Source organism: Ochlerotatus camptorhynchus, unplaced genomic scaffold (assembly GCF_037179485.1).
Source record: "Ochlerotatus camptorhynchus isolate MF236.1 unplaced genomic scaffold, CSIRO-AGI_Acam_v1.1 ptg000325l, whole genome shotgun sequence".
Taxonomy (NCBI): domain Eukaryota; kingdom Metazoa; phylum Arthropoda; class Insecta; order Diptera; family Culicidae; genus Ochlerotatus; species Ochlerotatus camptorhynchus.
The window spans coordinates 413,044-429,850 of NW_027040813.1; the positions used below are offsets into that span (position 1 = coordinate 413,044).

Sequence of the window (16,807 nt, forward strand, 5' to 3'; positions counted from 1 at the left end):
TTTCTTATCGATATCACATACATCCATGCCCGCAGCACGCACATATCCAAAGCCTTGTTTGATTGGCTCGCGAGCTGCTGCTGCTACTGCTACTGCTGTTATGATCAACCGCAAGCCGAAGAAAGTGAAGCGAAACGAAATGAAACACTCAGCAGCAGTTAGGATTGAACAAACGTACGGACGCATGTAGCAGCTCACTCCCGACATAATAATCGATTGGAAACAGTTACACTTTTCCTAATAAAATTAATTAAAAACCGGAGCGTTCAGTGCTTGTACTGAAAAAAAACTGCACTTTAGCGCATCCATCCGGTTCGGTGGCGGCCGTGTACGTAAGTAGGAAATGCCTTATTATGGTTAATGGGGATATCAGCTCCCAAGATCGGCCTGCACCCAACGACGACGCTCCGTTCAATTTCCAGTATAATTGAGACAAGGTTTTCGGATAAAATCAACTTCTAACCCCCCCTTCAACCGGGGGGGACACTTCTTCTTCCGATAGTTTTAATAATTACTTGTGAAAGATATTAGCACATGAATCAATGATGTCTGATGTAAACCTGCGTCATATATTATTTTGGTAAACTATATATTCAATTTGTGTATATTGGTTTTTTTGTTTTCCAAGCTAGCCCTATTCCAGCTAAGTGCTTCAATTACTTCTGGAAAGCAACGCAGTTTCATCCGCTCGCTCTCACCTCCTAATTGCTAGATAAACTAAAAAATCGATCAACGAAACGAAGATTTCCTCGCTACTGGTACCTACTACAAGTAAAACAATCTCTCCCCCCCCATTTCCGGGGATCACGCTTGATTTGTTCCGCGATCTTTCCGATAATACAGCTTACAGGATCAAGCCCGAACCATGTCCTCTCCATAAGGTACCACGACGCTTATCGTTATAAGTCTTTGAACTCCAACGTCGGCATGTCGGTGCAAGCGTATTCACCGAGGGGGGCGATGATGACCTGCAGCCGGATGGTGTCCCGCTTCTCGCCGACCAGATGGGGGCTCAGGTTGACCGCACTCAGCTGCAGTTCCTCGTACGGTATCAGATTGTCGATGTTCAACACCCGGAAGTCGTTGGAGAAGTACGCCGTCCGCACGTGGCACGTCCGGATGTGGGTGATCCGGTTCTGGACGCCGCTGATCAGGACGCCGATCTGGGTGGGAGAAATGGGAAAGCAACGAAGGGCGAATGAGTAAAGTTCGAAGTAGTGTGATCGTTAGGTTTAGCTTTTAGTGAAGGGCCTGGAAAATGCCTGAGATGCTAAGATCATCCGAAAAAAAATATCGGGTGACATTCGTTTTAACCTGTTTTAATATTCAATTGTTCAGTATTGCCGGCAGTACCGTATGCGTGATAATGTTTGCACTATTGAGCAATGTCAAAATTAAAAAAAAAATCTCAAAAATTTCCTTTTCGAGTTTTTTTATTTATTTAAAGGGGGGATATTTATCAGAGTCTTAAACTATGTTAATCATCGATCGAGTTTCCACTTGCTGCAATTACGGCCTCCACACGCTTCCGGAATGCACGGCAGGTTCTAATAATGTAGTCTGGATCCATTTCTCTCCAGGTAGGGGTCAATGTTTGTCTGAGACTTGCTGTACTCGGGTGGCGTTTAGAACAGGCCTTTTTTTAACTAGTTCGTTTATTTACTAGGCTCAGTCGTGTGTGACACTTTGCGGAGCCAAAATCAGTAATGTTTGATTTACATTTTAAATAGCAGTATTTCTAGGTTAGTATTGGGTACCAATTACTCGTGGCGGGCTCGAGGTTAATAGGTAACAATTTCAATTGGAAGGATCTAGGTAGGAAACTGGTTTCTGAAGCCTCCTTCAGATACTACTCTCGGACGGTTGACCAAATCCTGGCTGGGCAGGGGCAAGTAGCACAGGAACAGGAGGATAATAAGACTGGGACACAATGGCGGGAAATTGTTTGGAAAGGAGGGGATAGTCACATCAAACTAACATCAGACAAACAAAGGAATTCGTAGATCGCTTGCATGTAGGGAAGATCACGTGTTCCCAATACATCTCTTACTTCACGGAAGGGTTGTCTACCTCGGGCCACTAGGGTATCCAATAGTCGTGCTCTGGAGGCGTCATTACCCGGACAATACCAAACTGCGTGATCGATGTCATCATAACCGGTTCTGCACCTACATATATTGCTGTCAACGAGGTTTATTCTATACAGATGTGCGTCTAGCGAGTAGTGGTTGGACATAAGTCTTGACATCACTCGAATGAATCCCCGACTTACATCCAGACCTTTGAACCACGCTCTCGAAGAAACATTTGGAATAATGGAATGTAACCACCGCCCAAGAGAATTATTTGTCCAATCGTTTTGCCAACTTAAAAGAGAACTCTGACGTACTAGTGGGAAAAATTCATCATGTGAAATTCTTCTATCATAAATCTCGCCTTGTTGTGCGCCCACCTTTGCGAGAGAGTCTGCCTTCTCATTGCCTGGGATTGAGCAATGTGAGGGGACCCATACAAAGGTAATCATATATGATCTTTCGACCAGCAAACTCATCTGCTCCCTTACCTTTGAAACGAAATAAGATGAGTGCCTACCTTGTTTCATCGAACGAATAGCCTCAATCGAACTGAGACTATCCGAGAAGATGAAGTAATGGTCTATGGGCATATCGGAAATCATCCCCAATGCGAAGTTGATTGCTGCTAGCTCAGCAACATAAAAGGAACAAGGTTCCTGAAGTTTCCGAAAGGCGGTTGAGTATTCATTAAAGACGCCGAAGCCAGTGGATCCATCAGTGCGTGATCCATCAGTGAAAAATCTTCTATTGCAATTGACTTGTTGGTACTTTTCAGCAAAAATGCGGGGAATTGAGATAGGTCGAAGTTGATCTGGAACTCCTTGAATAGCCTGTTTCATGGAGAGATCATAGTCAATGGGGGAACTGTAGTTAGTAAAGCATACACGAGAGGGGTTATAGCAAGGAAGGCTAATATCCGATGACATATAATTAAGATAGATTCGCACGAATCTAGACTGGATGCTCAATTCGAGCATTTCTTCGAAGTTTTCAATCACAAGGTTGTTACTGACACTACATTTAATCAATATTCTTAATGAGAGCTCCCAGAAACGGTTCTGCAGGGGTTTTACGCCCGCTAGGACCTCTAGGCTCATATTGTGTGTTGAATGCATACAGCCAAGGGCAATACGTAAACAACGATATTGAATACGTTCCAATTTGATTAGGCGGCTTTTTCTTGCCGAGTGGAAGCAAAAAGAGCCATACTCAAGAACTGAAAGAATAGTCGTTTTATATAGTTTAATGAGGTCTTCCGGGTGAGCACCCCACCATGTCCCGGAAATTGATCGTAGAAAGTTGATCCTTTGTTGACACTTTTGTTTCAAATACGTAATATGGGTACCCCAAGTGCATTTTGAATCAAACCAGACTCCAAGGTATTTGAAGGTTAAAGATTGGGTAATGTCTCTGCCCAAAAGATTTAGACGCAGTTGGGCTGGAAACTGCTTCCTTGTAAACACTACCAATTCAGTTTTTTGCGGTGAAAACTCGATCCCTAAATTTCTTGCCCAGAAAGACAGATTATTTAGGGAATTTTGCAATGGTCTTTGCAAGATTTCCGCACGTGGACCTCTCATGGAAACCACGGCATTGTCTGCAAGCTGTCTAAGCGTGCATAGATTATCTAAGCAGTTATCAATATCTTTGACATAGAAATTATAAAGTAAGGGACTTAAACATGAACCTTGGGGTAAGCCCATGTAGCTAATTCTAGAAGTTGTCAGTTGACCTAGATTGAAGGTCATTTGTTTTTCTGACAGCAAATTATACAAAAAAATATTCAAAATACCGGGTAATCCACTACTGTGCAAATTGTCTGACAGTATGTCTATGGAAACCGAATCAAATGCGCCCTTAATATCCAAAAAGACTGAAGCCAATTGCTCCTTGTGCGCAAAGGCCAGTTGAATATCAGATGAAAGCATCGCTAGACAATCGTTTGTTCCTTTACTCTTCCGGAAACCAAATTGCGTATTTGAAAGTAGATTGTTTGATTCAACCCAATGGTCAAGTCTTAATAGGATCATTTTTTCTAATAATTTCCTCAGGCATGATAACATAGAGATCGGACGGTAAGAATTGTGATCAGACGCTGGTTTCCCAGGCTTTTGAATAGCTATTACTTTAACCTGTCTCCATGCTGGTGGAACTATATTGAATTCCATAAATGAATTATATAGGTTAAGTAATCGTCTTTTAGCGATATCGGGGAGGTTTTTTAGAAGGTCGAATTTGATCATATCGCTTCCCGGAGCAGAGTTATTCGATGAAAGAAGTGCCATTGAAAATTCCAGTATCGTGAATGGTTCATCCAGAGAACCGTTACTTCGGACTGTATCCCGTAAAGTTGGTTGTGCTGGAACAGAATCTGGACAAACCTTTTTAGCGAAGTCGAATATCCATTGGGAGGAGTATTCTTCACTCTCATTGGAAGATGAGCGGTTTCGCATATAGCGAGCCTTTTTCCAAAGCGTTGTCATCGAGGTTTCTCTAGAAAGTCCCTCGATAAAAGTACGCCAGTAATTTCGTTTCTTTGCTTTTAGTAAGTTTTTAAGCTTTTTTTCAAGCTTTAGATACTTTTCAAAAAACTCAGATCTTTCATGTCTACGATAATCTTTAAAGGCATCGGATTTCTCAAGATACAACTTTGTGCATTCGTCATCCCATCCAGGGGTGGCGGGTCTTCTTTTGAGGGATGCACTTGGAACACGTCGTTTCTGAGCTTCTAATGCGCTTTTTGTAGATTAGCTCGGTAAAGAAACGATACTCTTCCAGTGGTGGTAGAGGATCGGTAGAATCAATACCAAGAGTTACCACCGATACAAATTTTTGCCAATCAATGTTCCTCGTGAGGTCAAAAGGAACTTGAATTGACTGATCTGTTTTTAGACGACCACTTTTGATTGAAATAATAATTGGCAAGTGATCACTACCATGGGGATCATTGATAACCTTCCACAGACAATCTAATGATAGTGAGTTAGAGCACAAAGAAATGTCAAGACGGCTCTCTCGAGCAGGAGGGTTTGCTATACGTGTTGCTTCACCAGTGTTCAAGATAGTCAAGTTGAAATCGTCGCACAAATCATAGAAAATACCCGCTCTATTGTCATCGTATGATTCGCCCCAACCAGTACCGTGTGAGTTCATATCGCCCAGTATTAGAACTGGAGATGGAAGGATATTAACTGAACTCCAAAGCTGACGGCGGTTTATGGAAGTCCTTGGAGGGACATATACAGAAGCTATGCAAAGATCTTTGTTCTTCACATTTATTTGGCAAGCGACAATTTTAATGCCTAAAATTATTGGGATTGAGATTTTATAGAAGGAGTAGCACTTTTTGATCCCCAAAAGTACGCCACCATATGAATCATCTCGGTCCAGGCGGATAATGTTAAAATCGTGGAAGTTTAGTTCATCTTCAGAAGAAAGCCAAGTTTCACAGAGTGCAAATATATCACAATCAGAATTGTGAATCAAATACTTGAACGAGTCTAATTTAGGTATTAAACTACGACAGTTCCATTGTAATAAAGTGATCATATCTTGATCCTCACTCGACGAATTATCCATCGAAAGATATGAATTCACCAATGAGGGGCCATGATGCAGTCAATTGCTTGAAGTAGTTTCCGACTATAGGAACAAGCAGGTCAATAAGCCCTCGAAGTGGCGATTCGTCGGGAAAGCCGAGGGCATTCAAAATATTATCCACAATGTCCTTAAATTTAATCTTTCCTCGCTTGGACGGGAGAGTTTTCTTTGAATTGCGAGTAGACGTGGTGTTTATTTTTGGTAATCTCTTACGATTACCTTTATTAGGTAGCGGCGGGGTGGAAAAGCTGCAGCAAGGATCAGATGGAGCAGCAATTACCGATTTGTTCGGCTTTTTCAATGAATCCCCGCTACCTTCAGATTTTTGCATGCTTTTGAGAGTGGTTTTATTTTTTTTTTCCGGCGCACTCCCGGGGAGCTAGTCGGCTTCCTTTTACCGGGGGCGTGTACCTCCGGAGACTCACTCTCATCTGCTATGTCAGAGTCCAGTTCATCGGAAGACAAAATCTCAAAAGTGTTTTCATTTTGAGCGGCTGATGCCAACGAAGCAGAGGTTCCATTTTGCAACTTAACCATTTCTGCAAACGTCAGCTTGGAGCGTTCTTTTATTGAACGCTTCACATTGTTGGTACGCTTCTTGTACGCGGGGCAGTCCTGCAAAGCATGAAGAGGTTCTTTGCCACAGTAAGCACATTTAGTTGCTTCCTGTTGGCAAGCACCCTCCATGTGGTCTTGGCTACATTTGCCACAACGGGGCTTGTTGTCACAAAAAGCAGCTGTGTGTCCCAACTTTTTGCAGTTGGTACAATTATATACCCTTGGTACAAAAAGTGGCACCGGGAAAAAAACATTTTCAATTTCTAAGAACTTTGGGAGAACCGATCCAGCGAAAGACACCTGCAGTGAGCCTGAAGGGGAATAAGTCTTTTGACCATCTACCGTGGTCGCTGAATACAATATCCTGCAACGCAAAACGTCCACGGTAGATGTAGCAGCATTTTGAAGGCGCCCCATACCTTCCATGACGTCATCACACGTCAGGCTCACTGCAGAGACCACGCCGTCTATCTCCACATCTCGAGATGGGATGTAGACGTAATACTCTTCATTATAACCCTCGTCGTCAGCAATGTCATTTGCGACTTTATATGTGAGTGCAGTTATACGCAGTTTGCTCCGATTGACCTGATGAAATTCGGTCCCCGGGAAACGACGCGTCAACGTTCTTTTAATCCCTAAGAAGTTTAGGGCTTTCTCTTTCTGCCGAAAGTAGACAACCCAAGGCGAAGCAGAAGACGCCTGGTAATGACGCTTTCTTACTTTATCATTGGGAGGCTTGACGCCCCCCTGTCCTTCATCCATACGAAATAGAAAACTTTCGTTAAGAAGTAATTAATTTTTTATTAAAGAACCACCCTATGTGGAACGATTCCACTGGGGGAGAGACAGACGATTCACAAGCAAACAGTCAGAGGAATGGGTATACAAAAAACAGATACGTGCTATTATTTGCCCTTACCGTTTCTACTGCTTATACTGTTGCTGCTCTGCCACAATAGATGCCGGTCGTACACACCGTCCGTGCGGTGGCTCACTGCTTTCTGCTGGTTATTGTTTCCAGTCCGTGTGATTGCCACTGTTTAACCGTTCTTGCTGCTAACTATGGCTAATGATGCGGCAAGAATTTCGATATCGTCGAAGCGGGTTAAAGTTGAACAGACCGACCGTAGGCTTCGCCAGGATCGGCTGCTTCCTTCCGAAATGCGCGAGTCACCTAAGGCACAAAACTACTTGCAAATAAAAAACTTTTCGCGGTGAAAAAATACTTTCAATGCAATGCCATGTGACGAGACAACAGACCCTGATGTTGCTCATTCGCTAGCAGAACGTGGAATCAAGAACAGGCCTTGGCCTTCATGACGCGCCATATTGAGTAATCCAGCGGATTAAGATCGGGGCTGGATGGCGGCCACATATCCTTTGCCCAGAACGGAAGATGTTCCTGCTATCACTTCTGAGTGCGGTTCGAGGTGTGCCGCACGGAGCCCCATGTTGTTGAAATACAACATTTGGCTTCGGACCGTACTGTTGTTTGATCCATGGAAGAACATACTTACTTAAAATCTCGATGTAGGCCTCCGTGTTGACCTTGTCGCCTTCTGGAATGAACACCGGGTCCATTTTTTTTTGCCATCGGAAGCCACCAATCCAAACACTATAACGCTAGCAGGATGCTTGGTCAGATACACGTTCTTGTGCTCGTCGGCCACGTCTTTTACCGGAAGAGAACTAATATACCGGTCGGTTCTGGAATTTGATACGGGATCGACGGTAAACATGCTCTCGTCGGTGAACAGGATTACCGGATTTTTTCGCTTAAGGAAGTTCAAGATTTTCTTGCATCGCTCGACTAGTAGCTCCCGGATGCGGTTGGTAATCATGTGAGTTTATTTCCGTGCCCTCGACTTCGCCCCGCAATCTTCCGTACCGTAAAATCACTGATCCCGTGTTCCTTTGCCATTTTCCTTATTGAACGCACTGGATTCACCCGAATCTTTCTTTTGATAGCAGCGATAACCCTCGGAACCCGAGCTGACCTCGGACGACCTGTGGCCACCTTCACGGATAGTGTTGTTCTTTCTTTTCTCGGTCTAAAATCCTTTTGACGGTCCACCGGGACATTCCCACGCAGGCTTGGGAATTGTCAACCTCATGACGATAAACTATGTAACAACGACAACAACAAAAAGTCTACGCTCATCTGACAAGCACGATGCAACAAAATTCTGCTTGAAAGACTGATCTACTGGGCTGTCTCTCGACGAAACATTTTCTATTCTTGTCTTTCTCTCATTTGGACACGAAACATCTGTTGCGTGCCGTTTTCCAGAATGACTTAGTTGTTTCACGTACGTCGGACGACAAGATTGACGGAAACTGCCGAAATGGTTATTGACGAAAAAAGTCTGTCATGTCATTCTTCCATTCTGTCGCGACAAAACTGCCGCTGGTCGTTTTCTAATAAATGGATGTCGCTTTGGACGCGAGACATAACAAGATAGAAATAACTGGAATTGTGTTGTTTTGACGTGATTTCACCTCTGACTCGAAGTAGCTTGAATCTTAGCGCTGGGCTTCGTGTTTGCAGTGATGGGTATTTTTGGAACGGACACAACTGAAAGCTGCCGAAAATCGATGTTTGGAATCCAAGATGGCGGCGTCCGGTTTAAAAAAAAGTGGGAAATACTGCCAAATACCCTTCAATATGTATATTTTCGGAATCGGGATGACGTCTAGAGACCGAAAATTGACGTCCAGCGCCATCTGGGAATCAAAGATGGCGGCTACCGATTTCAGAAAATGTGGGAAATACTACCAAATACCCTTCAATATGTATATTTTTGGAATCGGGATGACCTCTAGAGACCACAGATCGATATCCAGCACCATCTTGAAATCCAAAATGGCGGCTTCCAATTTCAGCAAAAGTGGGAAATACTGCCAAATACACTTCAATATTTTCGGAATCGGGATGACGTCTCAAGACCGAAAATCGTTGTCCAGCGCCATCTTTAATTTCAAGATGGCGCTGAACATCGATTTTCGGCCATCTTGAAATAAAAGATGGCGGCTTCCGATATCAGAAAAAGTGGAAAAAAAAATTTCCAAATACCCTTCGGCCTTCAATATGGGTATTTTTGGAATAGGGATGACGTCTAAAACCCGTTAATCGATTTACGACGCCATTTTGAAATCCAAGATGGCGGCTTCCGATTTCAGAAAAAGTGGGAAATACTGCCAAATACCCTTCAATATGTATATTTTTGGAATCGGGATGACCTCTAGAGACCGAATATCGATATTCAGCGCCATCTTGAAATCCAAGATGGTGGCTTCCAATTTCAGGAAAAGTGGAAAAAAAACTTCCAAATACCCTTCGGCAGGGATGACGTCTAAAACCCGTTAATCGATTTCCGATGCCATTTTGAAATCCAAGATGGCGGTTTCCAATTGCAGAAAAAGTGGGAAATACTGCCAAATACCCTTCAATATGTATATTTTCGGAATCGTAATGACGTCCTGAGACCGCAAATCGATTTCCAGTGCCATTTTGAAATCAAAGATGGTGGCTGCCGATAAGTGGGAAAAACTGTAAAATACTTTACAATATGGATATTTTCGGCTCAAAGACGACGTACAGATGCCGAAAATTGGAATGCCGAAATGGCGTCCGCCATCAATTTTCCGTCTAGTGAAGGGTATTTGACAGTCGGACATCGATTTTGAGCCTCTACATATCGTCCCCATTCAAAATATACCCATATTGTGGGGGTATTTAACATTACTATCCAGTTTATCTGCAACTAGAAGCTGCCATCTTGGAATTCAGTAATTGCTAATTCGTAGTTACCACCGCGAATCCCAAAATACCCACATTCATGTGTATTTGACAGTATTTCCAACTTTTCCTGTATCCTGTAGCTGCCATTTTGGATTTCAGGTAACTCATTTTCAATTTCTAGATGTAATTATCTAGACATCATTCCTTTTCCAAAAATACTCATATTGAAGGTTATTTGACTGTATTTATATCTTTTCTGAAACCGGAAGCCGCCATCCTGGATTTCAAAATGGTATCGGACATTGATATTCGGCATCTATATGTCATCTCAAAAATCTATATTATTGGGTATTTGACAGTTTTTCTAAAGTCAATGGCCACCATCTTGCATTACAAAATGGTGTTGGACATAAATTGTAGTTTTGTTCCGAAAATACCCATGATGTAGGGTATTTAGCAGTTTTTCCGAATCTGAGCGCCACCATCTTGGATTTCAAAATGGTATCGGACATCGGTTTTCGGCATCATACACGCGTCCTGTACCAAAAATATCCATATCGTAGAATTTGACAGCTTTTCAGAAAACAACGGCCGCCATCTTCGATTCCAAAATGGCGTCAGACATCAATTTTTGGGATGAACACGTCGACCCAGTTCCGAAAATATCCATATTATAGGGTATTTGACAGTTTTTTCTGAAGTCACTTACCACCATCTTGGATTCAAAACTGGCGTCAGACCTCGATTTTCGGGATGTACGCGTAGTACTTGTTCCGAAAATACCCAAATATGATAGTGTTTCTGAATCTGAGAGCCACCATATTGGATTACAAAATAGTGTCAGACATATATTTTCGTCGAACCCGTTCCGTAAATACCCATACATATTGTAGAGTGTATGACAGTTTTTCAGAATCTGAGAGCCACCATGTTGGATTAAACAATGGCGTCGGACATCGATTTTCGGTCTGAAGACGTCATCCCGATTCCGGAAATACCCATATTGAAGGGTATTTAGCAGTATTTCCCACTTTTTCTGATATTGTCAGCCGCCATCTTGGATTTCAACATGGCGCTGGATATCGATTTTCGGTCTCAAGACGTCATCCCGATTCCAAAAATATACATATTGAAATGTATTTGGCAGTATTTCCCACTTTTTCTGAAATTGGAAGCCGCCATCTTGGATTTCAAGATGGCGCTGGATATCGATTTTTGGTCTCTAGGCGTCATCCCGATTTCAAAAATATACATATTGAAGTGTATTTTGCAGTATTTCCCACTTTTTCTGATATTGGAAGCCGCCATATTGGATTTCAAGATGGCGCTGGATATCGATTTTTGGTCTCTAGACGTCATCCCGATTCCAAACATATACATATTGAAGTGTATTTGGCAGTATTTCCTACTTTTTCTGAAATCGGAAGCTGCCATCTTGGATTTCAAGATGGCGCTACATATCGATTTTTGGTCTCGAGACGTCATCCCGATTCCAAAAATATACATATTGAAGTGTATTTTGCAGTATTTCCCACTTTTTCTGAAATCGGCAGCCGCCATATTGGATTTCAAGATGGCGCTGGATATCGATTTTTGGTCTCTAGACGTCATCCCGATTTCAAAAATATACATATTGAAGTGTATTTTGCAGTATTTCCCACTTTTTTCTGAAATTGGAAACCGCCATCTTGGATTTCAAGATGGCGCTGGATATCGATTTTCGGTCTTGAGACGTCATCCCGATTCCAAAAATATACATATTGAAGTGTATTTTGCAGTATTTCCCACTTTTTCTGAAATCGGCAGCCGCCATATTGGATTTCAAGATGGCGCTGGATGTCGATTTTTGGTCTCTAGACGTCATCCCGATTCCGAAAATATACATATTCAAGTGTATTTCGCAGTATTTCCCACTTTTCTGAAATCGGAAGCCGCCATCTTGGATTTCAAGAAGGCGCTGGATATCGATTTTCGGTCTCGAGACGTCATCCCGATTCCAAAAATATACAATATACATATTGAGTGGCAGTATTTCCCACTTTTTCTAAAATTGGAAGCCGCCATCTTGGATTTCAAGATGGCGCTGAATATCGATTTTCGGTCTTGAGACGTCATCCCGATTCCAAAAATATACATATTGAAGTGTATTTAGCAGTATTTCCTACTTTTTCTGAAATCGGAAGCCGCCATCTTGGATTTCAAGATGGCGCTGGATATCGATTTTCGGTCTCGAGACGTCATCCCGATTCCAAAAATATACATATTGAAGTGTATTTTTCAGTATTTTCCACTTTTTTCTGAAATAGGAAATACCAATATTGAAGGAAATTAACAATATTTCCGGCCTTTTTTTAAAACTTCGAGAGAAAGTCCACAGGACTTCGAGAGAAAGTCCACAGGACTTCGAGAGAAAGTCCACAGGACTTCGAGAGAAAGTCCACAGGACTTCGAGAGAAAGTCCACAGGACTTCGAGAGAAAGTCCACAGGACTTCGAGAGAAAGTCCACAGGACTTCGAGAGAAAGTCCACAGGACTTCGCGAGTTAGTCCAGAGAACTTCGAGAGGAAGTCCACAGAATTTCGAGAGGAAGTCTGCAGAATTTCGAGAGAAAGTCCACAGGACTTCGAAAGAAAGTCCACAGGACTTCGAGAGAAAATCCACAGGACTTCGAGAGAAAGTCCACAGGACTTCGCGAGTTAGTCCACAGGACTTCGCGAGTTAGTCCACAGAACTTCGAGAGGAAGTCCACAGGATTTCGAGAGGAAGTCCACAGAATTTCGAGAGAAAGTCCACAGGACTTCGAGAGAAAGTCCACAGGACTTCGAGAGAAAGTCCACAGGACTTCGAGAGAAAGTCCACAGGACTTCGAGAGAAAGTCCACAGGACTTTGAGATAAAGTCCACAGGACTTCGAGAGAAAGTCCACAGGACTTCGAGAGAAAGTCCACAGGACTTCGAGAGAAAATCCACAGGACTTCACGAGTTAGTCCACAGAACTTCGAGAGGAAGTCCACAGAATTTCGAGAGGAAGTCTACAGAATTTCGAGAGAAAGTCCACAGGACTTCGAGAGAAAGTCCACAGGACTTCGAGAGAAAGTCCACAGGACTTCGAGAGAAAGTCCACAGGACTTCGAGAGAAAATCCACAGGACTTCGCGAGTTAGTCCACAGAACTTCGAGAGGAAGTCCACAGAATTTCGAGAGGAAGTCTGCAGAATTTCGAGAGAAAGTCCACAGGACTTCGAAAGAAAGTCCACAGGACTTCGAGAGAAAATCCACAGGACTTCGAGAGAAAGTCCACAGGACTTCGCGAGTTAGTCCACAGGACTTCGCGAGTTAGTCCACAGAACTTCGAGAGGAAGTCCACAGGATTTCGAGAGGAAGTCCACAGAATTTCGAGAGAAAGTCCACAGGACTTCGAGAGAAAGTCCACAGGACTTCGAGAGAAAGTCCACAGGACTTCGAGAGAAAGTCCACAGGACTTCGAGAGAAAGTCCACAGGACTTTGAGATAAAGTCCACAGGACTTCGAGAGAAACTCCACAGGACTTCGAGAGAAAGTCCACAGGACTTCGAGAGAAAATCCACAGGACTTCACGAGTTAGTCCACAGAACTTCGAGAGGAAGTCCACAGAATTTCGAGAGGAAGTCTACAGAATTTCGAGAGAAAGTCCACAGGACTTCGAGAGAAAGTCCACAGGACTTCGAGAGAAAGTCCACAGGACTTCGAGAGAAAGTCCACAGGACTTCGAGAGAAAATCCACAGGACTTCGCGAGTTAGTCCACAGAACTTCGAGAGGAAGTCCACAGAATTTCGAGAGGAAGTCTACAGAATTTCGAGAGAAAGTCCACAGGACTTCGAGAGAAAGTCCACAGGACTTCGAGAGATAGTCCACAGGACTTCGCGAGTTAGTCCACAGAACTTCGAGAGGAAGTCCACAGAACTTCGAGAGGAAGTCCACAGAATTTCGAGAGAAAGTCCACAGGACTTTGAGAGAAAGTCCACAGGACTTCGAGAGAAAGTCCACAGGACTTCGAGAGAAAGTCCACAGCACTTCGAGAGAAAGTCCACAGGACTTCGAGAGAAAGTCGACAGGACTTCGAGAAAAAGTCAACAGGACTTCGAAAGAAAGTCCACAGGACTTCGAGAGAAAATCCACAGGACTTCGAGAGAAAGTCCACAGGACTTCGACGAAAGTCCATAGTACTTCGAGAGAAAGTCCAAAGGACTTCGAGAGGAAGTCCACAGAATTTCGAGAGAAAGTCCACAAACTTCCAGAAAAAGTCCACAGGAATTCGAGAGAAAGTCCACAGGACTTCACGAGTTAGTCCACAGAACTTCGAGAGGAAGTCCACAGAATTTCGAGAGGAAGTCCACAGAATTTCGAGAGAAAGTCCACAGAATTTCGAGAGAAATTCCACAGGATTTCGAGAGAAAGTCAACAGGACTTCGAGAGAAAATCGACTGGACTTCGAGAGAAAATCCACAGGACTTCGAGAGAAAGTCCACAGCACTTCGAGTGAAAGTCCACCGAATGAAATTTCCCTTGAAGACAAATGGCCTTCCTCGGCAAGTCCCATGATTTTCTCTGAGAAATAATCTTAAATTCCCCTAGAAGTCCTATGAACCTTCCTGAGTTCTTCAGGAAATGAAAGCTCAATTGTTTTCACAAATGTATCTGCTTGAGCAATGGCAATGTTATTGCGTCTGAAAAAGTTTTAAAAATTATACCATGTCTTGACAGGAAAATTTTAAATACCTAAATACTTTATCCTAAATATCAAAATCAGCAGAGACGATTCTTCCACTACCTAAGCTTCAAATAATTAACCAGAGAATAAAAACTCACCCTAAACCTCCGATCCTCCTCGAGTCGTTCCTGGCAGAGAACCTTCAACCGCACGGTCCTTATGATCGATTCGGGAATCTCCGTATTGACTGGCACATTGAACACCCCTATCAGCATGGCTCGATTGTACCGCACGCCCCGCGGGAAGAACTCAATTTCCCATGCAACGCTTTGCTCTAAAAACAAAAATCCCCAATGAATTAGCTTCACATAAAGCAAGTCCTTTAGGAACCTACCTTCATGGTATTCGGACAGATGCTTCTGTGAGAAAAAGCACGCCACAAAGTTCTGATAGTTGTTGATCTGCTCGAACTCGTTGATCGTCATGCTAAGGCCCCAAACGTCGGTGGTATAGAGCCGGGGCGTAAACTGAAGAGAGCCGTTTTCCTGCGCCCGAATCGTCCGGATCCGATCGTCCTGCCCCGAGTGGTAGCTCATACCGATGGCAACGCGTTCGACGAAGAACTCCTTGTGGGACTGAAAGATCGGGCTGACCAGAATTTTGGCCAGCTCCGACGGGGACATCATCGCGAAGCGCACGTGCACAAACACGGCCTCGATCGTACTGACTAGCTCGAACTGGCGTTCTTCATCCGACATGTCCGGTTCCTTGTCCAGTTGGTCCTTCTTGTACAGGAGCCACTTCTCAAGGTATCTGGAAGTTGGATTTTGCTTATGTAATTTCTGAGCTGGGTTAAAATGCAAGGATATCTTACCCGAAAAGCGTGAACTCGCTCTGTACCACGAGATCGCTTTGCTTCAGCAGCGTCACCAGGATCATCCCACAGAGTTCGTTGAAGTCGTTCGATTCCGAAATGATATCCAGATTCCATTTCAGAAATTTCTGCAGCGCCTGCGTTAGCTCCTTATGGCTGCTCCCCAGCAAGATTGTGTACTGAAACCACGACACCATGTAGCCCTGGGTGGCCGCCTTGGCCACATGTTTCATCATGTAATCCACGCAAAGTTCGACCAAATCTTTGATGTTGTACTTGTCCGCCAGCTCTAGCATTGGCATCACCGTTTGAATTGAAACCTTAATCTGTCCCACGTACAGGTACTTGAGAAACTGGGGGAAAACCATCGAACACATTGGGTCCTCCTTCAGTTCGATGACACTCTCGCGACACTCGTTCCATTCCGGATTCATGAGCATAACCTGGAACACATCGCTGCTGGCACATAGAATCACCCGGTGCGCTGGGTAGCGATTGTCCCCCACCACCAGACAGACATCGGACATCAACTGCTCCGCATAGAGGTTTGCTATCTTCAGCAGGACCCCCTTGGAGTTGTTCATCTGTGAAACGAAAAGGAGCCAGACATGAGGGTCTCGTTGATAAGACAGACACTATTCTGAATACATACCTCCACATCGCTCGAATCCTGACTTATTTGCTCCTCCATTCTGTGTTTCGTTTAGATTTACACACAAACGTTTGTAAACAGTTTATAAACTTATGCACTAGCACGAAATCACGACATATTTTCACGATTCTTCTTCAGGAAACTTCTACACTAAACGAGCTTCTTCTGATGTGTAGTTTGATTAGATGCCACAATAAAAACTGCCCGGAAACGGTTATACACCCAATTTTTACATGAAAAACCGATATTTTCAATTAATTTTGCACTAAACTGGAAACACGCACGAAATGTGAAGTTTTTCCTAATTTTGTGATCTTTTTGGTCCTAGTTTGACAGCGTAGGAAATTCACCAGCAACAACAACAGCACAGTTGTAAACAAAGAATGGGAGCTGAAAAAGTGGCGACGCAAAAACAATCATGACGAACCTTGGGTGGACCAAACTACCCATCAGTGTGCCGGGGACTTTCTATGCAGTTTCTGCTATTAATGCTTGTTTATGAAATTTTAAATCATTTCGAAATGATAAATCATTGTTAAGTTTCACAATCTCAGAAAATATAATAAAGCGATGAAATTATGTAGAATTTCATTCAAAAATCCTTCCAAAAATGA

General features: G+C 43.4%; 1 protein-coding gene across 1 annotated transcript; it reads right to left on the bottom strand.

The window, feature by feature from the left end:
• Positions 1-498: 498 nt before the first annotated feature.
• Positions 499-16,486, bottom strand: Tango10 (transport and golgi organization 10). The gene is made up of 5 exons (XM_065230015.1): positions 16,194-16,486; positions 15,542-16,125; positions 15,062-15,480; positions 14,826-15,001; positions 499-1,163 (listed from the first exon to the last, which is right to left on the bottom strand). Exons 1-5 carry the CDS (start codon positions 16,230-16,232, stop codon positions 900-902), a joined length of 1,482 nt encoding a protein of 493 aa, XP_065086087.1. The 5' UTR covers positions 16,233-16,486; the 3' UTR covers positions 499-899.
• Positions 16,487-16,807: the final 321 nt, after the last annotated feature.